This window comes from Scyliorhinus torazame, chromosome 22 (assembly GCF_047496885.1).
Source record: "Scyliorhinus torazame isolate Kashiwa2021f chromosome 22, sScyTor2.1, whole genome shotgun sequence".
Classification (NCBI taxonomy): domain Eukaryota; kingdom Metazoa; phylum Chordata; class Chondrichthyes; order Carcharhiniformes; family Scyliorhinidae; genus Scyliorhinus; species Scyliorhinus torazame.
The window spans coordinates 100,129,389-100,157,159 of NC_092728.1; the positions used below are offsets into that span (position 1 = coordinate 100,129,389).

At 50.4% G+C, this 27,771-nt stretch overlaps 1 protein-coding gene across 1 annotated transcript in view; it reads left to right on the top strand.

Moving 5' to 3' along the window:
• Positions 1 to 2,392: 2,392 nt before the first annotated feature.
• Positions 2,393 to 27,771, top strand: part of LOC140398864 (xenotropic and polytropic retrovirus receptor 1 homolog) — a 109,171-nt gene continuing 83,792 nt past the window's right edge. Inside the window, exons 1-4 of the mRNA XM_072487806.1 lie at positions 2,393 to 2,462; positions 18,562 to 18,663; positions 22,274 to 22,491; positions 23,670 to 23,819. Coding sequence (XP_072343907.1) covers positions 2,393 to 2,462; positions 18,562 to 18,663; positions 22,274 to 22,491; positions 23,670 to 23,819 — 540 coding nt within the window. The remainder of the gene's footprint in view (positions 2,463 to 18,561; positions 18,664 to 22,273; positions 22,492 to 23,669; positions 23,820 to 27,771) is intronic.

Here is a 27,771-nt window from a genome sequence, read left to right on the forward strand (position 1 = left end):
TCAACTAACAGGACAGCTCCCACCCAGAGTGAAGAAAAATGCTAACAGATAGTGGGCAGCACGGTAGCACAGTGCTTAGCACAATTGCTTCACAGCTCCAGGGTCCCAGGTTCGATTCCCGGCTTGGGTCACTGTCTGTGCGGAGTCTGCATGTTCTCCCCGTGTCTGCGTGGGTTTCCTCCGGGTGCTCTGGTTTCCTCCCACAGTCCAAAGATGTGCAGGTTAGGTGGATTGGCCATGCTAAATTGGCCTTAGCGGGCGACAAGGCCTGGCGCGTGTAGATGACGCGGCTCCGATCCTGGCCCATTGTCAGGGCCTGAATCGGTCGGGACCGGGGCCGTTATGCGCCGTCGTGAACCTCAACGGCGTTCACGACGGCGCGGCCACTTCGGCGTGGGAGTGGAGAATCCCGCCCCATGCACTTTTACTGTCTCGTTGGTCTTCTCCAATGTCAACCGATAGGGAGCCAGGACCTCTTTCATCGACTTGCGGAGGTCCCCGACACAACCCACCTTCGCTTCTCAAATACCACCGCCAAGATGCCGGTAAGCACCTCAGCTGTTAATGGAGTGGCCGGAGTCACAGAGGCCGCCTCCGCCATTTTCTGCACCGACGAGCCCCGAGAAGCCTCCGATTCAGTCGACGATTTAGCGCTGTCAGGCTCTCCTCTCCTGGTCTGCCTGGGCATATCCTCGATGTAGGCACTTTACTGCCTTAAACAAGCGGGTTTTTGAACAGAAATACTCCCAGAAACTGGGCGAAAATGGCTAAAAAGAAACACCATACCCTAGCGGGACCCACATTGTCCACGTCTTCCCCCTTTACACATCCACCGAAAGTCCGTAAAATAAATACTCTTGATAATCTGTATCACCAGAACAGATGCGAACACAAAAACCGGGATCACCTAGAAATGGGAAGCAAAAATCCTTTGTTGATCCTTAGGAGAATGCTTGAATGGGTTGATTTACAAAGCATGCATTTGTGAATTATAATGCAGCACTGTGTCATAACATTCAGAATTTCAACTTGTCGAATAGAAGGAAGGAGTTAATTACTTCCTGTCGGTGTAAACTTTGAAACAAATATATGGTGGGGCAAAGAGGGTGCAGGATGGGTGAGGTTACCAGTTTTAAACTTGCTGTGCATATATGTAAAGAAGAAGTGATTCAAATGTGTTTGAGCAAGTTAAAACAAGGCAACATTCTATAAAAGTAGCTTTAGAATTCTCCGAAACTATCCTTTAATTTTTTTCAAATCCCTGAGTGCATTTTTGGGTGATATCGTACATTCTGTGGAGTTATTAAGTTTGCTGCTATCCATTCAATGTAAAATAAAACTATGAATGCAGCTGTTGATACCAGAATATTTTATTGAGTCTCGTGTGGTAAGATAGCAATCTGATACAGAGCACGTTATCATGGAGTCTGCGAACCACTCCTCTGGAACATGCACCCACCACTGACCATTCATATGTGTGTCTTATTACCCTCTCAATCTTCTTCTGAAGATGCCCGGATGTGTCTCCCTTTATATCGGAGTCACAGGTCATATGACCTTGGTCTGGAGACTGCATGGTGTATCTGTACCGCCACCTGCTGGTTGGAGGTTGCACACCATCCAACTATGGTTGGCTTATCACCACAGTTGTGACATTGCCATAACTTGCAAATTGACTTCCTTGGCGATCACTAATTATTAGATCTGTTGAATATTTTACTGCCAGTGTCTTTCAGGAGGACTTGTGGCATAAGGGATAGCAATGATAGTTTCTGAGTGAGAGAGGCTCTGAGAGAGTCCCACTCCACAGCTATTGATGGCCAACGGAGATATATTCAGATAATTCTCAAACAGGTTGATTCTCAATCTGCAAACCCTTCCAACATGCCTACAGTGAGAAGGAGAGACTCCTGGTCAGCTATGCTGGGACTGGGGACACTGGGTCTGTACTCGTTGGAGTTTAGAAGGATGAGGGGGGGATCTTTTTGACACTTAGAGGATATTGAGAGGCCTGAATAGGGTGCACATGGAGAGGATGTTTCCACCAGTAGGAGAAACTAGAACCCAAGGCCACAGCCTCAGAGTGAAGGGAAGATCCTTTAAAACTGAGATGAGGAGGAATTTCTTCAGCTAGAGGGTGATGAATCTGTGGAACTCTTTGGAGCAGAGGCCAAATCACTGAGTGTCTTTAAGACAGAGATAGATAGGTTCTTGATTAATAACCAGGGTTTATGGGCAGAAGGCAGGAGAATGGGGATGAGGAACATATCAGCCATGATTGAATGGCAGAGCAGACTCGATGGGCCGAGTGGCCTAATTCTTCTCCTATGTCTTATGGTCATATACTCAAGCTATAGTCTCAGGCTGGTGACCCATTATGGGAAACACTAGCATGGAAACAGATGTGAGCACATGCGTTATCTTCCTCATGTGCTTCCAGATGTGGGAAATGAGGAAGGAAAGTGAGCTGGATTCTCCGTCGGCGGAATCCTCCGTTTCGCCGGCAGCGCGCTCACGCCCGTGGATTTCCCGACGGTGTGAGGGTGCCCACAATGGGAAGCCCCATTGGCCGGCTGCTGGGATGGAGGGTCCCGCTGCCGGCGGGGCCGGGTCGCACCAGAAAATGGGTGAGGTGGGACGGAGAATCCGGCCTTGTGTCTTTCATTTGAAACATTTCATTTGATGCCATCACAAATAAAACAATAAAGGAAAAAAATCAACTGCAATGGAAAGTATTAAAAAAATTTATCAGGTGCAATCAGAGATTGAGTTGCGTCCCAATCTCTCTCTACACTGGGGAGTTCCAGCAAGCAGAGCTCCCCAGTATACAAAACGAGGCTGTGTGCAGCCTCAGCTGTGCGTTCCTCACTGAGGCTCCTTCCAATGCGAGTCGCATTTTATAGCCATGTGTTCCTCGGTGCTGCGAACACTGGGAAACATGTGGCTAAACGCGCTCGCTGTGGGACTTTGTGCCGAATTAGTTGAATCGAGCCCTTGATTGCTTCAAAATGGAGACTTAATTGTTGTTGCTATAAATGTCTCCTTTTGTGTCCTGCTAACTGTTGCGTTCAATTTTTCTGTGCTTGACTCTGCGAATTTGTTGACTATTGATGCTCACTGTGCTTGAATCGTTAAGCCTGGGTGTGGACTCTCTGCATAGATACAAGACATATAAAATATACAACACCTGCCCTAAACTCCAATGTTTCTCTGTACCTTTCAAGACCGTAAGGCGCCAGAATAGGAATAAATATTGCACAGGTCAAGGTCACATTATGTTGGAAATACGGCTGAAGGTTTATGGATTCAAAGATCTTCAAACTGACGCACCAGCCTGTAGACAGTATAAATGTTGTCAGATCATAAGGAAAGATAGAAGGAAATCGGAAAGGTTACGTTCAGTTCAAAGGGTGAACTGTTGCTCTGTTTATATAGTAGTTTAGTAGGCCACAAAGGGAGTCCACACAGAGCTGGAGAAAGAAATAAAATGTTATTACAACAACTATTAATTACACAGTACGAAGTCTTACAACACCAGGTTAAAGTCCAACAGGTTTGTTTCCATGTCACTAGCTTTCGGAGCGCTGCTCCTTCCTCAGGTGAATGAAGAGGTCTGTTCCAGAAACACATATATAGACAAATTCAAAGATGCCAAACAATGCTTGGAATGCGAGCATTAGCAGGTGATTAAATCTTTACAGATCCAGAGATGGGAGAACGCTTACGTAACGGACATCGCGCAACAATCACCAGGCAGGAATGTTCCCTTCCAGTCGGGGAACACTTCAGCAGTCAAGGGCATTCAGCCTCTGATCTCCGGGTAGGTGTTCTCCAAGGCGGCCTTCAGGACCTGCGACAACGCAGAATCGCCGAGCAGAAACTTATAGCCAAGTTCCGCACACATGAGTGCGGCCTCAACCGGGACCTGGGATTCATGTTGCATTACATTCATCCCCCACCATCTGGCCTGCGAAATCCTACCAACTGTCCTGGCTTGGTACAATTCACACCTCTTTAACCTGGGGTTACCCCATCTCTGGATCTGTAAAGATTTAATCACCTGCTAATGCTCGCATTCCAAGCATTGTCTGGCATCTTTGAATTTGTCTATATATGTGTTTCTGGAACAGACCTCTTCATTCACCTGAGGAAGGAGCAGCGCTCCGAAAGCTAGTGACATGGAAACAAACCTGTTGGACTTTAACCTGGTGTTGTAAGACTTCGTACTGTGCTCACCCCAGTCCAACGCCGGCATCTCCACATCATGGCTATTAATTACACGGCATGAGAGATCCCAGCTGGGACTCTCCTCGATGTCGGTACCCAAACTGGCCGACATTATACAGACCTTTAGCTGTACGTGGTTTAGAGTTCCCTGCCCCTTTGACAGGGGAGCTCATGCTCAGTGAGACTCATGGGAAATGTAATCATTGCCACTTCGTAATTCCCATGAAGGTTATGGCAACCCTCCCCCTCCAAAGTCCAGAGAATTCTCCGATGACTGTGACGATGGAGGGCGCCGGACTCGCTTCCCATCCGGCTGTGCGCCGTGCACCAGGATCAGCTGGAGTATACCAGGAGGGCAAAGGTTGCTTCTGACTGGAAGGCAGAATAGGATTCTCTGCTGGAGACAGCCGCACTGTGGACCCTCCGTCGGAGATCTCCAAAGGTCAGGTCTGCATCTTTGAATCTGTGTTGATGACCTCTCTCATGTCGGTGTCTTGACCCCCTTGGAGTTCTGTCCTGGCCCACTCAGGAATCAGGCTCGGCTGGACAAGAAAGTACGTTCATGAGGAATTTCACAAAGAGGTGGTCAGCTGGACCTAACGTGATCCAGGTGCTTACGCATTACTCAACCCTGGACTTGTATTTGGTAGGAAACCGGCTCTGCCTGGCGGATTACAGTCCTGGAGATCCACTGCGCGATGTCTATAAACTTGCGGACATTCACTGAGTCACCTGGTACAGAGTCTGGGCAGTCGACATCGAATGGGGCGACACCCTTGCAGGTCTTGGTTGTGGCGCAACTTCCCGCCAATATCAGGGAAGCCCACGTTAAGGCAGGCCCAAAGTCTCTGTCCATCGGCATCTCAGCCGGGGGCCACCCCAGTCATGGCGTGCGGGGTGGTCCTGAAACAAAACAGGAACCAGATCAGCCTAGTGTCAATTGACCCCAAAGACTGTTTTCAAAATCGTGTTTGTACATCTGGACCTATGCGTTGGCCCATTCGAAGCTGGGTGCTACGGGAGAGTCCGAATGTGTCTTACCCTGTTGACCTTCAGAAACCCCGAGACCAGATTTGTAAAAGGTGTGCCATTGTCCGTGACGTACAGCTCGGGGATGCCATGGGTGCAAAAAGACCAATGCAACTTTTCAATTGTAGTCCTGGAGGTGGTTGCCCCCATCTTGTGGACTTCCAGCCATTTGGAATGGGCATCAATCAGGAGGAACATTAACTCCTGAAACAACGCAACAAAATCGGCATGCAACAGTGCCCATGTCCGCACTGGCCATTCTCAAGGGTGGAGGGACGCGGCCGGTGGGAGATTTTGGTCCTCCTGACAGACGGAACATTGTTGGGCCAATCATTCAATGTCAACACCCAGGCCCGACCACCAAATGTAGATAAGCGCTCACATTTTCATTTTTTGGCATCCCCGGGTGCCTGTTGTGGAGATCCTGCAGGATCAAACTGTGGCCCCTTTCCAGGATAACGACACACATACCCCAAAACAGGACACCACCCTCCACACTAAATTCGGACATCTTTGATGAGTAAGCCTGTGATTCACCTGGGGGATGTCGATGCTGCCCAGCATATAACATGAGATGTCGAACCTTGGAGAAAACTGGGTCTGTTTGGTTCCACTCACGGATCCTAGATGCAGTGACTGGCAACGAGTCTGTGATGTCCGTGGTGGTGAAAATCTTATCCACCATGGGAGGAGATGGTGGGGGGCTAGTCGGCAAGGGTAGCCGGCTCAACGCATCAGTGAGCGCAATTTGAGTGCACGGCTTAAGATCAAGCAAGTATTTGTAGGCGGCCAATAAAATGACCCTGCATCCGTGCCGCCCAACCGCAGAATTGAGCTGCATGCAATCCTCCTCCTCTGGTTCATCCAGACGGAGAGTACGGGCCCCAGGCGTCTATCTCTACCGGGGCTCCGGGACTTCTGACCCACTGTGACTTGTACTTACATCGACACTGGGAGGTATTCCATTGGGATGACTTGGTGTTTGGCCAAAGGCCTGGGCCTGCACGGCACTCGACCCAGGACGGGGCATCGGACTCTGAAGAAGGATCATCGATTTGAAAGGCTACCTTTGTTTCTCTACAGATGTTGCCCGACGTTCTGAATATTTCTAGCATTTTCTGTTAACCTTGTATATAACCTCAACATTGACCATGGACGCAATCTAACCAAATTGCAACAGAGTCCTGTGTCGAGTACATTTAGCCGGGTGTTTCCCAGCTCTCACAGCGCTGAGATATGCCGCACTATCTAACTGAATATTGTTGCATTCAGGGGCCTCAGAGAGAATGCTCTGCCAAGCCGCACTTAATCCCGTTTTCTGCACCAGGGAGCTCCGCTCGCCGGAATTCGTCAGTGTAGGAGGCGATTGGGACACCATTTTTAAATGGCATCCCGATATCGCGACCTCCCAACGCGAACCCCAGTCTCCCCCAAAGCCCCACCTATAAGGGGGTCCTCGGGAAACCCCGCAAACCACCTCACATAGGCAGGGCACCCCCAGGCCATACAGTGCGGAAGGAGGCCAATCGGCCCATTGAGTCCGCACCGACGCTCTGAAAGAATACCCTAGCTAGGGCCACATCCATCCTTGTAACCCCTTGGGGCAATCTAGCATGGCCAATCCACCTCACCTGCACATCTTTGGACTGTGGGAGGAAACCAGAGCACCCGGAGGAAACCCACGCAGACACGGGGAGAATGTGTAAACCCGGGTCCCTGGAGCTGTGAGGCAGCAGTGCTAGCCACTGTGTCACCGTGCTGCTTCTGTAATCTATTAATTCCAACATTTAATTCCAGATTATACAACGGGTGTTATAAACAAATTGTTTCATTGTACCAGGTGGATTGCTTTAATAAATCTTGGTGCTGATTGCTAACGGTACCCTCCAGTTCTCTGAGTAACACAGGCTGGTGGAAGTCATTGTGAAGCCCACTCCTATATCCACTGCTGTCAGCCAGGTGAATGGTGTGTCTCAGTTTTCCCACTTACACCTTTAAGCCACAAGGTTATAGGTTCAATCCACACTCGAGAAACCTGAACACATTTGGCACTTGAGTGCAGTACCACTGGAATGACATACTGTCACAGGTGCTGGCTTGTGGATGAGCCATTAAGCAGGGGGCCTCTCAACTGCATCCCAGGCCACTATTTTGAACAAGAGCAAAGGGAATTCGCCCTGGTGTTGCTCAATTAAGATCACTAAAAAAAAGCAGAATAACCGGTCATTATCACATTATTGTTTGCGGTTGCTGTGTGGAAAATGGCTGCCACATTTTTGACACGGCAACTAATCACGGTAACCATTTGGGTGCTGGGAATGCCTCTCCACATCTCCCGGCAATTCCGGGACCTGCGTGTGTCAAGGATGCAATGCCCTGCAAAGTGGCAGGCTTTTTCATCGAACAATTTGTGTAATGTGCATTAATCAGAAAGGAATATACATCCAGTCCAACTTAATCTCCATTTACTTTATGTCAAATGTAATGTGGATCTTGGAAAGATCAATATTTATTTTTGCATGAGGAAATATTGAACAACTGGCACAGTGCATTTCAGCGTTTCAGATGCCCTTACCTCTCAACTGCTCCCCAGCCAAGTAAGCTATGTGGTTTCCCAGCGCCTAGGCCTCTTCTTGCCCAAGAAAGTCCAGGTGCCAAGCCACTCAAGCTACGCACGATCCTACCCTATGGGCGGTGCGGTAGCACAGTGGTTAGCACTGTTGCTTCACAGCTCCATGGTCCCTGGTTCAATTCCTGGCTTGGGTCTATGTCTGTGCGGATAATGCACGTTCTCCGTATGTCTGTATGGGTTTCTTACGGGTGCTCCGGTTTCCTCCCACAGTCCAAAGATGTGCAGGCTAGGTGGATTGGCCATGCTAAAATTGCCCTTCGTGTCCAAAAAGGTTGTGTGGGGTTTCCTGGGTTACGGGGATAGCGTGGAGGTAGGCTTGGGTAGGGTGCTCTTTCCAAGGGCCGGTGCAGACTCAACGGGCCGAATGGCCTCCTTCTGCACTGTAAATCCTACACACAAAATCTCCTGGAGCAAAGCAGAGCAATTTGTGAGATGGCAACACAAGGAAAAGCTTGTTTGGGAAACGACCCTGCTCTCATCTGTAGCTGCCCTCTCATTGCCATCCCCTCTCATTGCTTCCCCAGTTACTCCTGTTCCCTCTACAGTCACCTTTCATCACTCTTCTGTACCCCATTGCCCCTCTTGTTACTCTGTCCAATCACCTTTCCTCAAGTCCCTCTCTTATCTGTGTCACTCTGGATAATGCCAGCGATGGCTCAGCTGGCAACTCTCGTGTCTGCGCCAAATGTTCTGGTTTCAAGTCGTGAGCGCAACAATCGATGTCGATGTTCAACCGCAGTGCTGAGGGATTGCTGCTCTGTCAGAAGTGCCGTCTCTCGGATGAGACCCTGGATGCCCCCTCTGATGGACAGAAAAATCCCATGAAACTACGTTGAAGCAGAGCAAGGGGGGGGGGGGGGGCACCTCCCTGGGGTCCTGCCCAGTGTTTAACCCTCAATCAATATCACAGGCTATTTGGTTATAATCGCGTTACTGTTTGTGGGATCTTACTGTGTACATAGTGGCTGTGGTGTTTCCTACAACAACGACTACACTTCAAAAGTACTTCAATTGACTGTAAAATTCTTTAGGTCATCTGGGTGGTCATCAAGTCTTTTTCTATTAGTCCTTTCATGCCACCAATGCAGCAACCTACAGTCTTCCTCTCTCACATTCTCACCTACATAAAACTCTAGACTGATTGTACCATTGCCTTCTCTCATTCGAATTGTAACATTACTCCCTCCAGTGTCAGAATTCCCAGTATTTTGTCCGCTAACTTTCCTACTCCTGACTGTGAGGTATGGTTCCACAGGAACAGGGGACCCTCCAATACCTCAACCAACAGGTCATTCTTCATCAGAGAATCAGAGAGCGATAAGAGAATCCCTACAGTACAGAAAGAGGCCATTCGGCCCATCGAGAATGCACCGAGCCTTTGAATGACACCCTACCGAGGTCCAATCCCTGCAACCTCACCCTGTTTAGCATGTCCATCCATCTGACCTGCACATCTTTCATTTATGAACCTGGATGGTGAGAACTGGAACGTTATTCTTCCAGAGGGGACAGCTCATCCAGGCTACCCCCCCCCCCCCCCCCCCCCATCCCCATCCCCAATCAATCTCTTTATGGGTGGACTATCTGGTTGGGTTTCCCAGATAGCTATCTGGAACAGTAAACATGGCTGATCTTCTTTCTCCCTAGACCAGTGTTTCTCAAGGTGCATGGACCACTGGTGGTCAGGCAGTCAACGGGCTGGTCCAAAGTGTCACTGATGTACAAGGCCACAGTCGAGGCTATACCAGACAACAGTTCAGAACCCTCTTGCTCACCACTCTCATGTTGCCACACAACCAGATTGGCGCCTGCATGCTTGGCATGAGACACCATTGGTGCGGGCAACAACAATATAGTTTTATGAGCAGGATTTAGCTGACTGTTGATTTGTTTGATTAATATCTTTGTGAGATAAGTCTTAGATTCTTAGAAGACTATTGTGAGGTTTATATCACAATGTTTCAATTGAACGTGTTTTTTTGCATTCAATATGAAGAATAGAAATAGGATCAGGTGTAGACCATTCGGCCCCTCGAGCCTGCTCCACCATTCGATGCGATCACGCTCAGGCTCAACTCCACTTTCCCAACCACACCCCATATTCGCTGAGATTCCAAAACTCGATCTCAGCCTCGGATATATTCAGTGATGGAGCATCCAGAATGCTGTGGGATAGAGAATTCCGAAACTTCACAGCCCTTTGAGGAAAGAAATTTCTCCTCATCTCAGTCCTAAATGATTGGCCCCTTATCGTGAGACAGTGCCCCCTCCCCTCCCCCCATGTTCTAGTTTCCCCAGACAGGGGGACACAATCTCTTAGTGTCTATCCTGTCCTGCCCCTTCAGAACATTTCAGAATGTGAAAATGTGTACGTCTTTGTTTCTTGACATGAGTTAATAATTTATGATATTTAACAAAAATACACATAAATTTGATGTATCTAGTAGCAAAGGAGCAGCAAAATATTTATGCTTCCCATCAATTCTGAACTGGTAAGTGAGACCAGTCAGTGGTCCATGGGGGTCTTTTGCCCCACCCAAGTGGTCCTTGGATCAAAAAGGTTGAGAACCACTGTCATGGGCAGCACGGTAGCACACTGGTTAGCACGGTTGCATCACAGCACGAGGGTCCCAGGTTCAATTCCCGGCTTGAGTCACTGTCTGTGCAGAGTCTGCACGTTTTCCCCGTGTGTGCGTGGGTTTCCTCCGGGCGCTCCGGTTTCCTCCCACAGTCCAAAGATGTGCAGGTTAGGTGGATTGGCCATGCTAAATTGCCCTTAGTATCCAAAAATGGTTAGGTGGGGTTACGGGGATAGGGTGGAGGTGTGGGGCTTAAGTGGGGTGCTCTTTCCAAGGGCCGGTGCAGACTCGATGGGCCGAATGGTATCCTTCTGCACTGTAAATTCTATGATTCTATGAAACCAGCGAAGGTGGGGTACCTGAACCCTGTGTGAGTTCTGTAAAGTTATTAAACCAGGCAAATTCCTTTTCGCTTGGCTCAATTTCTCACTGGGTATTTGCCCACTGAGCCCTAAGGGGGCTCGGAACCTCCTTTCTACCAGGTGACAGGATCCTTGTTCCGCACAATCGCTTTCCCAATATCCATACTTTTACCTAACTGTACAAGGGTGCCAGTGGGGCAAATGCCCACATGTGTCCTCAGTCTTCCTAACAATGCTGATTGGACACACTGTCCAACACTGAGCAGGCTTTGGTGAGATCTCGGATTTTACCTTCTATTTCTCCAGCTCCATTTCCCACTGTAAACCCGACAGCACATGGCTGCTGCGGAACACGGATGTCCCCATCGGCTATGAAAAGGCTGGAGACTCCAGCTGTTTGACTGCCCCGTACACCAACCCCACCCAGTGCGTTTCATTGCGACGGCAGCGGGCATTGGTTTTGTGTGATTATTCGCTAAAGATTTGCCTGTGCAATCCACTGACCAGGATTAATGTGAAAGATTGCAAACTCAGCACTGATGGCGGAGTGGGGATCGATTTCTTTTTTGTATTATTGATGAAGGCGAAGGTTTTATTTGTGCCGTCAGCATTTATTTATTATGAAACAAAAATGCTGTCTGGTTAAAGACAATGCAGCTCTTCATCCGTTCATCTGGAACCCGCTGCTGAACACCGTCTCTGTCACCGGAGCCTCTGTCTCCTTTCTTTTCCCAGAGAGTGACAGTCTGAAGGTCCGCTGTTGAATTCCAGGGGCAATTACAGCCACAACATCTTACTGCCGAGCCCCTAGAATGCAATTAAACATTCCAAAGCACTTCACAGGAGTGTGTCTTGAACACCGATTAGACACCGAGCCACATTAGAAGATATTATTACAGGCGAACAAAAGCTTGGCCAATGAGGTAGGTTTTACCGAGGGCGGGAGAGAGGACGATAGGCTCATGGAGGGATTGCAGAACTCTGGTGAGTGTGGTCAGCACGGATGCTCAAGAAGGTCAAGTTAAAGGAACGTGGAGCTTCCAGAGCATTCTGGGGCTGGAAAAGGGTTTAGAGATAGGGGAGAGACCATGGAAGGATTCGAGCAGGAGTGGACGTGGAGAGGATGTTTCCACTTGTAGGAAAAAGTAGAATAAGAGGACACAATCTCAGACTAAAGGGCCGATCCTTTAAAACTGAGATGAGAAGGAATTTCTTCAGCCTGAGGGTGGTGAATCTGTGGAACTCTTTGCCGCAGAAGGCTGTGGAGGCCAAATCACGGAGTGTTTTAAGACAGAGTTAGATAGGTTCTTGATTAATAAGGGGAGAAGGCAGGAGAATGGGGATGAGAAAAATATCAGCCATGATTGAATGGCGGAGCGGACTCGATGGGATTTATATCGGGGAATAGCGACTTCCGTTATGTGGGAAGAATAGAATCATAGAATTTACAGTGCAGAAGGAGGCCATTCAGCCCATCGAGTCAGCACCGGCTCTTGGAAAGAGCACCCTACCCAAGCACACACCTCCACCCTATCCCCATAACCCAGTAACCCCACCCAACACTAAGGGCAATTTTAGACACTAAGGGCAATTTAGCATGGCCAATCCACCGAACCTGCACATCTTTGGACTGTGGGAGGAAACCGGAGGAAACCCACGCAGACACGGGGAGAACATGCAGACTCTGCACAGACAGTGACCCAAGCCGGGAATTGAACCTGGGACTCTGGAGCTGTGAAGCAATTGTGCTAACCACCATGCTACCGTGCTGCCCTAGACAAACGGATTGATTTCTTAGTCACGTTGTGGAGGTGGAACAATGATCCTGATGATGGCTAGGATCTAGAATTTGACACCCAGCTCAGGAACAAGCTGAACACCAGGAGGATTCGATGTTTTGGATTGGATTGGATTTGTTTATTGTCACGCGTACTGAGGTACAGTGAAAAGTATTTTTTTGCAAGCAGCTCAAACAGATCATTTAGTACATGAAAAGAAAGAAAATAAAAAGAAAAATACATAAAAGGGCAACACAAGGTACACAATGTAAATACATAGACACTGGCATCGGGTGAAGCATACAGGGGTGTAGTATCAATCAAGAGAGTCCATAAGAGGGTCGGTTATGAGTCTGGTGACAGTGTGGAAGAAGAGTTTTTGAGTCTGTTTGTGCATGTTTTCAGACTTCTGTATCTCCTGCCCGATGGAAGAAGTTGGAAGAGTGAGTAAGCCGGGTGGGAGGGATCTTTGATTATACTGCCCGCTTTCCTCAGGCAGCGGGAGCTGTAGATGGAGTCAATGGATGGGAGGCAGGTTCGTGTGATGGACTGGGCTGTGTTCACGACTTTCTGAAGTCTCTTTTGGGGAAATGTGAGCGAACAACCAGGAAGTGGGAAATTTGGAATCAGAGCACAATCCAGGGCACAAAGTACCTTAAAAAGGGGACTGTTGTCTTCAAAGGATACCAATAGACAACGGCACTGGCTGCTGCCTTGAATAAGGGCATTTGAAGCCTCTAAGAGTGACAATAGTTTGACGATAGCTCCTTCTCTCTTCCTCCAGGAAAGAGTCCATGAGCCAGTTCTGGGACTGTTTCAGTGGGTGCTGCACCTCCGCAAAATACCTGCCCTGTTCCCCTAAATAAGAAAGTTCTAAAATATTGAGTAGCTCTGAAAGGGATGAGTTCAAACTCACACAGATGTAACCCAGAAGATGGGGCAGGAGGGAGTGGGCACGGTGGCGCAGTGGTTAGCACTGCCGCCTCACGGTGCCGAGGACCTGGGTTCGATCACTGCTCTGGGTCACTCTTCGTGTGGAGTTTGCTCATTCTCCCCTTGTCTACATGGGTCTCATCCCCATAACCCAAAGATGTGCAGTGTAGGTGGATTGGCCATGCTAAATTGCCCCTTAATTGGAGAAAAGAATTGGGTACTCTAAACTCTTTTAAAAATGTAACCCAGAAGAAAAAAATAATTGGGACCAATGCAAAATTCACCCCCGTCAAGCATGACCAAGTGTATCAAAAACTCACAAATGAGGATATATTTTGTTCACGTGCGTACACTACACGAAAACAGCTCTCTCTGGGTGTGACAGGCACTGATTTCTTTCCGATCCGGCTGCCTCTTTGTCCAGGTTCCATAACTTGTGTTTTATCAGCCTCTGTATTTGTATAAAGGAGACAGACAGATGGTAATAAATCAATGGAGACAATCTGCAGACGGACTGAGGACAAACAGCAGCCCCTGCTTCCCATTATCCTGAGGCCTTTGTGAATGCCCGCTGGAGGTTTTCATTCCAGTTTACAATCAATTAGCTTTGCGAGAGAATAAAAACCCTTGCCTGATAATGAGCAAATTGCAAGCAGATTAATCAAGTCACTTTCCAAACTGTCATAAACAAACATGCGAATCGTCCCCCTGGGCATAATTAAATGTAACATTCCCAAAGGGATGTCTCAGCGGAGAAGCCGGTTGCCTTTTTGTGTTATTTCTAGAAAGAGATGACTGGGGAATAACCTGATTTTTAAGGTTATTAGAGAGTTTGGCAAGTTAGATGCAGAGAGGATAGGCTCGATTTTAACCCTGGGTGGGTTTTGAGTTAAAATCACCGACATCTCCAATTGCAAGACCAGAATTGCAGCCATTGATCGGAAACGTTAAAATAAGCAAAATATAGCGGATGCTGGAATCCGACACGTGGACGGAGTTTGGTGGAAAATCTCAGCAGGCCTGGCAGCATCTGTAAGGAGAGAGAAACAGGGTTGAAGTTTTGATTCCTTAAAACGACTGGAAACTTTGGCTTTGCTTCCTCGTTCCTTAAGAAACGTAGAAAATAGGAGCAGGAGGAGGCCATTCGGCCCTACGAGCCTGCTCCGCCATTCATTATGGTCATGGCCGATCAGCCAATTCAATAGCCTAATCTCACTTTCCTCCCATATCCTTTGACCCCCTTCACCTTAAGTGCTATGTCTAACTGCTTATTGAAAACATAGTGGGCAGGATTCTCTAATCCATGGAGTGTCCATGCAGCCGTAAACGCCGCTGCGTTTTACGATGGCTTGAACAGGCCGAGCCGAGGACAAATCCTGGCCCCCTGTTGGGTTCACGCCGCTCCAGCTGCCGATCCTGGCGCGAACTAGGCATTGTGGGATCCGCGCATGCGCAACGCGCACTTGCGCAGTGGCCTCCTTCAACGTGCCGGCCCCGACGCAACATGGCGCAGGGCTAAACTGGGCCGGCGCATAGGAAAGGAGGCCCCCAGCCAGAGAGGCCGGCCCACTGATCGGTGAGCCCCGATCGCGGGCCAGGCCACATCGGAGGCCCCCCCCCCCCCAGGGGTCAGACCCCCCCCCCTCCCCCCTGCCCCCTCCACACGCCGCCCCCCGACCCTTCCACGCTGAGTTCCCGCTGGCTGAGAGCATGTGTGGCCGGCGCCGGCGGCACTCGGCGTTTTTACGCGGCCGCTCGGCCCACCCCAGGCCGAGAATCGGCGGGCCAGCCGCGTAGAGCAGCCTCTGACCGGCGACGCGCCAACCACGCCGGCGCCCATGCCGCCGATTCTCCGCTTTGCGGAGACTCGTGTGCCGCCGTCAGGGCGGCGTGACGCGATTCGCGCCGGTCACGGGGATTCTCCGGCCTGGCCCCGGGCTGAGAGAATCCCGCCAGTGTTTTGGCCTCAACTACTTCCTGTGGTAACGAATTCCAAGGCCGACCACTCTCTGGGTGAAGACATTTCTCCCCATCTCAGGCCTAAATGGCCTGCCCCCTATCCTCAGACTGTGACCCCTGTTCTGGACATCCCACCATCGGTCTTGCATCCACCCTGTCTAGTCCTGTTAGAATTTTATAGCTTTCTGTGAGAACCCCCCTCCCCCTCATTCTCCTGAACTCCAGCAAATACAATCCCAACTGATTCAATCTACCCTCAAACGTCAGTCCCGTCATCCCAGGAATCAGTCTGGTAAACTTTGCTGCACTCCCTCTAATGCAAGAACATCCTTCCCCAGATAAGGAGACCAAATCTGCACGTAACATTCCAGGTATGGTCTGACATCCCTGCTCCTGTACACAAATCCTCTCTCAATGAAGGCCAACATACCTTTTGCCTTCTTTACCGCCTGCTGCAGCTGCATGCTTACCTTCAGTGACTGGGGTACGAGGACACCCAGGTCTCGCACATTCCCCTCTCCTAATTTATGGCCATTCAGACAGTAGATGCAGCCAGACTGGCTGAGCTTTTCCAGCATTATCTGTTCTCAACCCGAAACGGCGACGCTGTTTCTCTCTCCACACATGCTGCCTGACTGCCTGAGTATTCCCGGCATTTTCTATTTCAGATTCCCCGCATTCACAACTGTTTGTTTTTGTGTGCAGACATTGGAGTTATTTTAAACTGTAGTCACTGTTGCATGGAAGAATGGCAGCCGAAAATTAGCACGCAAATAACAATGGGATAATGACCAGATAATCTACGTTAATGATGTTGATCGAGGACCAAATATTGGCCAGGAAACCAGGAAGAACTCTCTTGCACGGTGGCACAGTGGCTACCACTGCTGCCTCACAGCACCGGGGACGCGGGTTCAATTCCGGCCTTGGGTGACTGTCTGTCTGGAGTCCGCACGTTCTCCCCGTCTCTGCGTGGGTTTCCTCCGGGTGCTCCGGTTTCCCCCCACAGTCCAAAGATGTGCAGGTTAGGTGGATTGGCGTTGCTAAATTGCCCCTTAGTGTCCAAAGATTTGTAGGTTAGGTTATGGGGCTAGGACAGGGAAGGGCGGGTGAATGGACCGAGGTAGGGTGCTCTTTTGGAGGGTCGGTGCAAACCCGATGGGCCGAGTGGCCTCCTTCTGCACTTAGGAATTCTATGAATCTTTGGATTCTTCATAATGGTGCTCTGGGAAATTTTTAATTCACCCCAGAAGACTGATTGGACCTTGGTTTGATGTATAACTTGAAAGACAGCACCTCTCACATTATGGCACTCCCTCAGTACTGCAATGAAGTGTCAGCCTAGATTTTGTGCACAAGTCTCTGGAGTGCGATTGTGGAACCACAGCCTTCTAACTCGGAGCTGAGAGCATTGAGTGAAACCACCCATTGGCTGGACTGGGTAGGAGGGGCACATTCTCTTCCATGAAGGGCATTTGTGAAGCAGATGGATTTGCACAACAAGTCGGCAGCTTTTTGTGATCAACTTTCTGCTGGCAACTCACGAATGACCTGATTAACTGAAGTCAGTTTCATAACTACCCATGGTGTGGTATGTCTGTGGTAACGCTCCGTTAATATGTGTGTTGACTCACTTTCACACGTTGAAGCATTCCCTATGCCAGTTCTGCAGATGATATTCCCTTCCCTATTGTCCTCTCTTCTACCAAACGGAATCTCTTACAGTCAATGGAAGCCATGATGTGGAGATGTCGGCGTTGGACTGGGGTGAGCACAGTAAGAAGTCTTACAACACCAGGTTCCTCACCTGAGGAAGGCGCAGTGCTCTGAAAGCTAGTGATTCGAAACAAACCTGTCGAACCTTAACCGGGTGTTGTAAGACTTCTTTCTGAGCCAATGGAATGGCTGAGTGTTAATTATCCTTCGGTACAGTAAGCCCAACCCAACGCACAATTTTTAGATACCTTAAATTGGGAGAGACTTCAGAAAGCAAGAAAACAATTGAAGGCAAACTGGCTACGAGGTCATTAAAGAAACAGGGGTGGGATTCTCCCCTAACCGGTGATGCAGGCTGTACCGGCTCCCAGGAGTGGCGTGAACCACTTCAGCGTCAGCCGCCCAGAAATTGCGGAATCCTCCGCACCTTCAGGGGCTAGGCTGGCGGCAGCTGGCGCTGAAGGGCCTCCGCCGGCCGGCGCGAGTTGGCGCATGCGCAGGAGCGCCAGCATGTGCTGGCATCATCCCAGCGCATGGGCAGAGGGGTTCTTCTCCCCGCCGGCCATGGCGGACTGTTACACCAGCCGGCGCGGAGGGAAAGAGTGCCCCCACGGCACAGGCCCGCCCGCAGATTGGTGGGCCCCGATCGCGGGCCAGGCCACCGTGGGGGCCCCGCCGGGACCAGAATTCCCCCGTGCCCCCCCTTCCCCCGAGGACTCCGCAGACCGCCTGCAGAGCCAGGTCCCGCCGGTACGGACTTGGTTTAATATACGCCGGCGGGACCCGCCGAAAACGGGAGGCCACTCGGCCCATGGCGGGGCGGAGAATCGCCGGGGTGTGGGGGGCGCTGCCAACGGCCCCCGACCAGCGCGATGCGATTCCCGCCCCCGCCGAAAAACCGGAGCTGGAGAATCCGGCAGCCGGCGTCGGGGCGGGATTCACGCCGCCCCCCCCCCGCCAATTCTCCGGCCCGGAGGGGGGTCGGAGAATCCCGCCCCAGGTCTTCAGATTCGAGTGGACTAGTTTCTCAACTAATGCTATTAAACCAGGAACAAAAACACAGCAGAGGATTGCATTCCTCCCACACTAAATCTGAGAATTAAGTACGTTTATCTAGTTATTATCACCTGCACTGTAATCTTACTCTCTCATGTTGCTCAAACGTCCAAAGATGGATTATTATACTGGACTTGGAGCCATTTTATCTGATTCATAATCAATGTGTGTACCTCTTGTCAAATTCCAAAGGAGATCTACTGACATCGTATAAAGAGGGTCAAATGCTTTTGGTTCCTTGTTGATTTTAACCAAGTTCTTTGATGTATTTTCCCTATTTGTCTCTGCAGTCACAGAACCCGCAGTCATTCAACGATACTGCACATCATTTGAAGAGAGATTCTTCCAGATATGTGAAAAGGAATTAACCAAAATAAACACATTTTACGCAGGTAAATTTTGAGATTTTGTTTTGTCATTCTTCGTATCTATGGAGCTTCTTAAGGTTACTGATGCTAACTTTCTTTTTTTTTAAATTAACATTTTATTGAGGTAACAACAAAATAAACAATGTACATGAAACTATAAACTATAAAGCCATCTCCCTCCCTTATAGGTCCCACCTTTATTAACCCCCTACTCGAAGCTAAACTAACCCCCCCCCCTCCCTTCGGCTGACGATTAATTTTCCGCGAAGATGTTGACGAACGGTTGCCACCCCCGGGCGAACCCTAACAGTGACCCTCTCAAGGCGAACTTGATTTTCTCCAAACAGAGAAAGCTAGCCATGTCCGATAGTCAGGTCTCCGACTTCGGGGGCTTTGAGTCCCTCCAAGCTAATAATATCCGTCTCCGGGCTACCAGGGAAGCAAAGGCCAGAACGTCTGCCTCTTTCTCCTGGATTCCCGGGTCTTCCGACACCCAAAAAATCGCCACCTCTGGACTCAGTGCCACCCGTGTTTTTAGCACCGTGGACATGACATCTGCAAACCCCTGCCAAAATCCCCGAAGCTTCGGACATGTCCAGAACATGTGGACATGGTTCACTGGTCCTCCTGCACATTTTGCACACCTGTCTTCCACCCCAAAGAATCTGCTCATCCGGGCCGTTGTCATATGAGCACGGTGAACGACCTTGAATTGTATCAGGCTGAGCCTGGCACATGTTGCGGACGGGTTGACTCTACTCAACATGTCCACCCATAGACCATCCTCTATCTCTCCTCCCAGCTCCTCCTCCCACTTGCGCTTCAGCTCCTCGGTCTGCGTCTCCTCTGACCCCATAAGTTCCTTGTAAATGTCAGAGACGCTCCCTTCTCCTACCCACCCTCTGGAAACTACCCTGTCCTGAATCCCCCTTAGCGGTTGGAGCGGGAATGTTGTCACCTGTTTACGTAGGAAGTCCCGCACCTGCAGATACCTGAATTTGTTTCCCCTCGCCAACCCAAACTTCTCCAGCGCCCTCATACTTGGAAAGCTCCCCTCTATAAACATGTCCCCCATCCTCTCATTCCCTGCTCTCCGCCATATCCGGAACCCCCGCGGCATACTTCCCGGGGCAAACTGTTCATTATTATAGATTGGGGACCAGACCGATGCTCCCTCTGCTCCCACATGTCTCCTCCACTGCCCCCAGACTCTCAGGGCTACCACCACCGCGCGGCTGGTGGAGTACCATGCCGGCGGGAACGGTAGAGACGCAGTTACCAACGCCCCCAGACTGGTGCCCTTGCATGAAGCCGCCTCCATACACTCCCATGCCGACCGCCTCCCCAACACTTCCTGATCATGGCTATATTCGCTGCCCAGTAATGGTTACTAAAATTGGCGGCGCCAGCTGCGCTCTCCCCGACCCCGCTCAAGCATTAACTTCAGTACTCGCGGGGTCTTGCCTGCCCAAATAAAGCTAGTGATCACTTTGTTCACCCGTTTAAAAAAGGACCGCGGAATAAAGACGGGGTGACATTGAAACACGAACATGAATCTGGGGAGGACCGTCATCTTCACCGTCTGCAGCCTCCCAGCCAGTGACAACGGCAGCGCGTCCCACCTCCGAAAATCATCCTTCATTTGGTCTACTAGTCGGGCCAGATTTAATTTATGCAGCCGGTCCCATTCCCGCGCCACTTGAATGCCTCGGTACCTAAAGCTTCTCCCTACCACTCTAAACAGCAGCTCCCCCAATCGCCTCTCCTATCCCCTCGCCTGGACCGCAAACATCTCACTTTTCCCCATATTTAGTTTATACCCCGAAAACCGGCCAAATTACCCTAGAATCCTCATGATTTCTTCCATCCCCTCTATTGGGTCCAATACATACAGAAGCAGGTCATCTGCATAGAGCGAGACTCGATGCTCCACGCCCCCCCCCCCCCCCCCCCCCGGACCAGCCCCTTCCAGCCCCTTGAGGCTCTCAGAGCAATTGCTAACGGCTCCATAGCTAGTGCGCACAACAGTGGGGAGAGGGGGCATCCCTGGTTCGTCCACCGGTTCAGTCTAAAATAGTCCAATGTTGTCCTATTCGTCCGTACGCTTGCCACAGGAGCCTGATACAGCAACCTGACCCAGTCAATAAAGCCCCCGCCCAAATTCAAACTGTCCCAGTACCTCCCACAGATAATCCCATTCCACCCGATCAAAAGCCTTTTCTGCATCCATTGCGATCACCACCTCCACCTCCCTATCTTCCGGGGGCATCATGATCACGTTTAACAACCTTCTTACATTGGCCACCAACTGTCTACCCTTAACAAACCTCATCTGGTCCTCCCCAATAACGTCCGGAACACAATCCTCAATCCTGGAGTACAAAATTATGGCCAGCAATTTGGCATCCACATTCATCAGGATGATGTTTTTTTCCTTCCTGTTTGGCATCTAGTAGCTTTCCTGCAGGTTGCTGCTCCATAACGGGCAGCACGGTAGCATTGTGGATAGCACAATTGCTTCACAGCTCCAGGTGTTTTGTTATGTTTCCTTTGTAACATAAGCGGCTTCCTTGTGTTGCATTTGTCAAGGAAGGTCGAGACGTGTAAATAACTTCAACTCATTTATTTACACTATGTACACTTTTATAACTTGAGTTCAACACTACTGCTAATCCTATTGTAGCTACCTAAACTGACTAACCAGCTGCTGTCTTCCACGTGGTGGGTGTGATAATGAATCAACCCTGTGCCTCTCCTCACTGACTGTCTCCACTGGCCGAAGGGGGCTGATCATGTGTGTGGTGTCCTTTATGTATGAGTTGGTGTAATGCCCCCCTGTGGTCGTGTCACCTCCTTGTGTATCGTGAATGTCCATTGGCCGCCTCCCATCTAACTTATCTATTGGTTGAGTGTGTGTGTGATGTTTCTGGTGCTCCCTCTAGTGTCTGTCTAGCTTACATGTATTTACAGTGATGCACATCACCACACCAGGGTCCCAGGTTTGATTCCCGGCTTGGGTCACTGTCTGTGCGGAGCTTGCACATCCTCCCGTGTGTGCGTGGGTTTCCTCCGGGTGCTCCGGTTTCCTCCCACAGCCCAAAGATGTGCAGGTTAGGTGGATTGGCCATGCTAAATTGCCCTTAGTGTCCAAAATTGCCCTTAGTGTTAGGTGGGGTTACTGGGTTATGGGGATAGTGTTGACCTTGGGTGGGGTGCTCTTTCCAAGAGCCAGTGCAGACTCGATGGGCTGAATGGCCTCCTTCTGCACTGTAAATTCTATGACATAATCACACAGCCCAAAGTTGCAATTTGTGTAACAGCGATTGTTTACAAGCTCAACACCAAATTTGAATGTCACATGAATACATTGCATAACAGTGAATAGTTTTAGAAATAAACCATCATGTGAAGTAGACTTATTACTTATTTCTTAATCAAATTAATCACTTGTGTTTTGGTTTCCTACTGGTCACCATTCAGTCTCATGGATCCTGTATGTCTCCTTCCATTGCCAAAGTAAAATACGTTCATTACGAATGGGCGCATTAGATGACGCAACTCCATACGAGGCAGTTATTTTGCAACATCGCACCCTGATGAAATAACCCTTTCCTTCCACCCGACCCAATTCCAGAAAAACTCGCAGAAGCACAGAGACGATTAGCAACGCTACAGAGTGAACTCGAAGCAGTGCTAGATGCTCAGAGAAATGGCAGTGTGCAATCATCGGGGCAATGGTGGAGAATTCTTCATAGACCATACAGACACCGAGCACGGCACAAGACCATGTGTGACCTGAAGCTGGCCTTCAGCGAATTCTACCTCAGTCTAGTCCTACTGCAGAATTACCAGGTATGTAGAAAGCTACTTCCACCTCCGAGACTACTAGGGCTGGGTAGAGGACAAGCAAGTTTTATACTGTAAGAAACTTAATGAAACATTGAGACCAAAAAAATGGACCATTTTCCCATCGGGTCCATTCCTTTCAGGGGCTACACATGGTGTGGTTTTGGGGAGGAGGATTTCACACACACAATACAGCAAAGAACAACTGTTACAAAATCAAAATACTACACATACTGGAAATCTAACATGGAATCAGAAAATACCGCAAATACTCAGCAGGCCAGGCATCACTTACAGAGAGACAAAGTGCTAACTTTCCAGGTCATTGATCCTTCATCTGAACCAAGTTCAGGGTCCTATGTACTATTGTAGTTAAGACTTCAATCCTTTAAAAATCACTGAACTGATGGAAATGAGCCTTTTTAGGTTATTAAGCTCCCTGTAAAAATTCTCATTCTAGCTTACTGACTGTGGTGTAACTGGGTTTTTGATAGTGTACTATGTTGTTTAATACTGATTTGAAAAAAAGCTTCCCGGACTCTAGAAAACAAATCATATATTTGCGTAATGCTAAATTTCTCCATTATGAAAAACATTTACGTATTTTAAAAATATATATTTTTTAAAGTTAACTTGCGATATTTCTGCGTCTACCTTAATTCTATACGCATGCGGCAATTGATTATTTTGTTCTTTGTCAAATTTAATTCAAGGTCTAAGACCTTTAGCTGGTTTTTGACTTCCTGGCTTGCTCTCTGTGAGAATACTTCAATGAGATTGGCTCCTTTCCCTGCCTGATGACATCACTGCTGCTAGATTTAAACTGACAAAGGACCATCGCAGGCAACAAAACTTGGGCCTTTGTTTGAACAATGGGCGTTACCAACCATAACTTACAAGTACAGGTTTAGTGGATAATTAGTGCATGTTCTTTAAAATAGCGAGGCGGCAGAGGAAGAGGATCACTTGTATGGGAGACAATAGACCACAATAAATAGACCACAAGTTCAGGAGCTTTGTAACTCACCGCTTTTCTCTGTATAATCTGGCTGATTTGTGCATTAACAACAATGTGCAACGTGAGCATCTCGTTTTTCCTCTGGCACATTATATTCCTTTTGCTTCTCCTCCCACCCCTTATTGCGATGAACGACCGGACTGAGCCCTGTTTCGTTCCGTTCCAGAACCTCAACGTCACCGGATTCGCGAAAATCCTGAAGAAATATGACAAGATGTTTCATGCCACAAAAGGGGCAGGATGGCAAGCCACTCAGGTGGAGGGCTCGCCAGTTTATACCAGTAAAAAGATTGACCAGCTGATAACTGAGGTGGAGGTAAGCATGGGCTTGGTGAAGGGATAGCAAAATGGTTCCTTTTGTCTCATTCATTGGGTTCTGAAACAGCGAAACATCACGATGCTCCGATCTGAGCTATACTGCCAACTGCCACCCACCTCCCAGCAGGAGTGCCTGGACAATAAGTTACATTGGCAGACCAGCCTGTAGGGAGGATTCAGTGCTTCTGCAGGCTATCACAGGAGACTACGCATCCCTGTGTGGGTCTCTGGGAGATGTGGGTACGCCCCAACATACCGTTTCACACTTGAATTGCAACCCACAGGGAATCGCCCAACAGTTACTCCCATGTGTCTGAGTCAGAAGAGGCATTAAATCTATTCAGCACGGCCCAATATAGGCGCTCTATTCAACAGAACTGGACTGTGAAATTACGAGCAAAGTCGGGGGGGGGGTGACATTTACAGAGGCATCAATACACAGGCATAGGGAGAGCCTTATTGATGGTTAGGGCGGCACAGTGGTTAGCACTGCTGTCTCCCAGCTCCAGGGATTCAGGTTTAAATCCAGCCTCGGGTGACTGTGTGGAGTTTGCACTTTCTCCCGTGTCTGCGTGGGTTTCCTCCGGGTGCACCGGTTTCCTCCCGCAATCCAATGATGTGCAGGTTAGGTGGATTGGCCACGCTAAATTGCCTCTGGTTGCGGGGATAGGGTGGAGGTGTGGGCTTAAGCAGGGTGCTCTTTCCAAGGGCTGCTGCAGACCCTATGGGCTGAATGGCCTCCTTCTATGATTCTATGATTGATGGTTTACTGGGTTGGCAGATGCCACGTCACTTTGCGGGCGGATGTTTATTAAGGGACAACTTTCCTGAAGAAAAACAAATAGTCCACAAGGAAATGTGAAAGAACGGCACTTCAGTTGTGCGAATCATTCGCACTCATTGAGATGGTCCGTCCAAACTCATGTTAAGAAGCATCGCTGCTGAAGAGGGGGTGGGGCCTGAGGGGAGGGGCGGTGCTGGAGGGGTGCTCACATCGGTGAAGGGGGGGATGGGAGGGGGATTCCACACGGGGGGTCGTTGGCAAAGGTGGGAGCGGCCGGGGTCAGCAGGAGTCAGCTGACTTACGGGAGTGCAATGGGGAGAGCAAGCAGGCTAGACGGTGGTCTAGCTGGGGGGGCGGGGGGGGGGGCGGACACACACTGGGTTGCTGCTGCACTGACCGAAGGGGAGCTGGAGGTTAAAGGGAGAGTCGGGGCGGGGGTTCGCCGCCTGGGGGACTGGAGTGTGCGGGGGGCGCGGGCACGTGGCTGGCCTAAGAAAGGGGATGGCTAGTCGGCGGGGGGGTGGGAGGCGGGGGGGGGGGGGGAGGGGGGGGGGGGTACTGGTGAATGTGTATGCCCCGAATTGGGACGATGCAGGGTTTATGAACCGCATGTTGAGTTGGATCCCGGATCTGGAAGCGGGGAGCTTGATAATTGGGGGGGGGGACTTTAATATGGTACTGGACCCAGCATTGGATCGATCCGGGTCAAAGACGGGTAAGAGGCCAGCTGTGGCCAAGTGCTCGGGGGGTTTATGGACCAGATGGAGGGAGTGGATCCGTGGAGGTTTGCCAGGCCGGTGGCCAGAGAGTTCTCTTTTTTCTCCCATGTACTTTAGGCCTATTCACGGATAGACGTCTTTGTGATGAGTAGGGCACTGATCCCAAGAGTGGAGGGAACGGAATATTCGGCTGTACCGATTTCGGACCACGCCCCGCACTGGGTGGAGCTGGAGTTGGGGGAGGAGAGGGACAAGTGCCCGCTGTGGCGCCTGGATGTGGGACTGTTGTCGGGTGAGGAGGTTTGTGGGCGGGTCCGGGGGTGCATTCAGAGATACATAGAGGCCAATGATAATGGGGAGGTGCAGGTGGGTGTGGTTTGGGAGGCTCTGAAGGCAGTGGTTAGGGGAGAGCTAATTTCAATTAGGGCTCACAGGTAGAAGAGAGAGAGGATGGAGAGGGAGAGGTTGGTGGGGGAGATAGTAAGGGTGGATAGGAGCTATGCAGAGGCCCCCGAAGAGGGGCTGCTGAGGGAGTGACGGAACCTCCAGACGGAATTTGATTTATTGTCCACGGGGAAAGCAGAGGCACAGAGGAGGAAAGCGCAGGGGGCAGTGTATGAGTATGGGGAGAAGGCGAGTCGGATGCTGGCACATCAGCTATGTAAGAGGGAGGCAGCGAGGGAGATTGGAGGAATCAGGGATGGGGGGAATACGGTGCGGAGTGCGGTTAAAATAAATGAGGTATTTAGGGATTTCTATGGGGATCTGTACAAATCAGAGCCCCCGGAGAGGGGAGAGGGGATGCAGCGGTTCTTAGATCAACGGAGGTTCCCGAGGGTGGAGGAAGAGCAGGTGGCTGGGCTGAGGGCCCCGATGGGGCTGGAGGAGCTGGTTAAGGGATTGGGGAGCATGCAGGCGGGCAAGGCCCCGGGACCGGATGGGTTCCCGGTTGAATTTTACAGGAAGTATGTGGATCTGTTGGGCCCGTTGCTGGTGAGAACCTTCAATGAGGCGCGGGAGGAAGGGACTCTGCCCCCGACAATGTCTCGGGCGCTGATCTCGCTGATTCTCAAGCGGGACAAGGACCCAGTGCAGTGCGGTTCGTATAGGCCGATCTCGAGCCTTAACGTAGATGCCAAGTTGCTGGCGAAGGTCCTCGCTACGAGGATTGTGTCCCGGGAGTGATACATGTGGACCAGATGGGGTTCGTGAAGGGCAGGCAGTTAAATGCGAATGTGCGGAGGCTCCTGAACGTGATTGTGATGCCCTCGGAGGGGAGGGGGTGGCGGAAGTGGTGGCGGCTATGGACGCGGAGAAGGCCTTTGATCGGGTGGAGTGGGAGTACCTATGGGAAGTGCTTAGCAGGTTTGGGTTCGGGGGAGGGTTCATAGGGTGGGTCGGGTTGTTATACAGGGCCCCGGTGGCGAGCGTGTCTACGAACCGGCGGAGATCGGAATGTTTCAGACTGTACCGGGGGACGAGACAGGGGTGTCCCCTGTCCCCTTTGCTGTTCGCGCTGGCAATTGAGCCGCTGGCCATGGCATTAAGGGTGTCTAGGAACTGGAGGGGGTTGGTCCGTGGAGGGGAGGAACACCGGGTGTCGTTGTATGCTGATGACCTGTTATATATTGTAGATCCAGTGGAAGGGATGGTGGAGGTCATGCGGATCCTTAGGGAGTTTGGGGACTTCTCGGGCCACAAGCTCAACATGGGGAAGAGTGAGCTCTTTGTAGTCCATGCGGGTGGCCAGGAAAGGGGGCTAGATGAGCTGCCGTTGAAGAGGGCGGAGAGGAGCTTTCGATACCTGGGTATCCAGGTAGCTAGGAGCTGGGAGGCCCTGCATAAGCTTAATTTGACACGGTTGGTGGAACAGCCGGAGGAAGACTTTAGGAGATGGGATGTGTTGCTACTTTCCCTGGTGGGTAGGGTGCAGTCGGTCAAGATGACAGTCCTCCCGAGGTTCTTGTTCGTGTTCCAATGCCTGCCCATTCTAATCCCCAAGGCTTTTTCCAAACGGGTAAGCAGGAATATTATGGGGTTTGTATGGGCGAGCAAGACCCCGAGGGTGAAGAGGGTGTTTCTGGAGCACAGTCGGGACAGGGGCGGGCTGGCGCTGCCGAATCTGTGTGGTTATTACTGGGCAGCTAATGTGGCCATGATCCGTAAATGGGTAATGGAGTGGAGGGAGAGGGGGCGGCGTGGAAGAGGCTAGAGGCGGCGTCTTGTGTGGGTACTAGCTTGGGGGTGCTGGTGACGGTACCGTTGCCGCTACCGCCGACGCGGTACACCACGAGCCCGGTGGTGGCGGCGACATTGAAGATCTGGGGACAGTGGAGGTGACATGGGGTGAGGTGGGGGCCACAATTTGATCCTCGATACGGGATAATCATAGGTTTGTGCCGGGCAGGATGGATGGGGGGTTCTTAAGTTGGCATCGGGCAGGAATT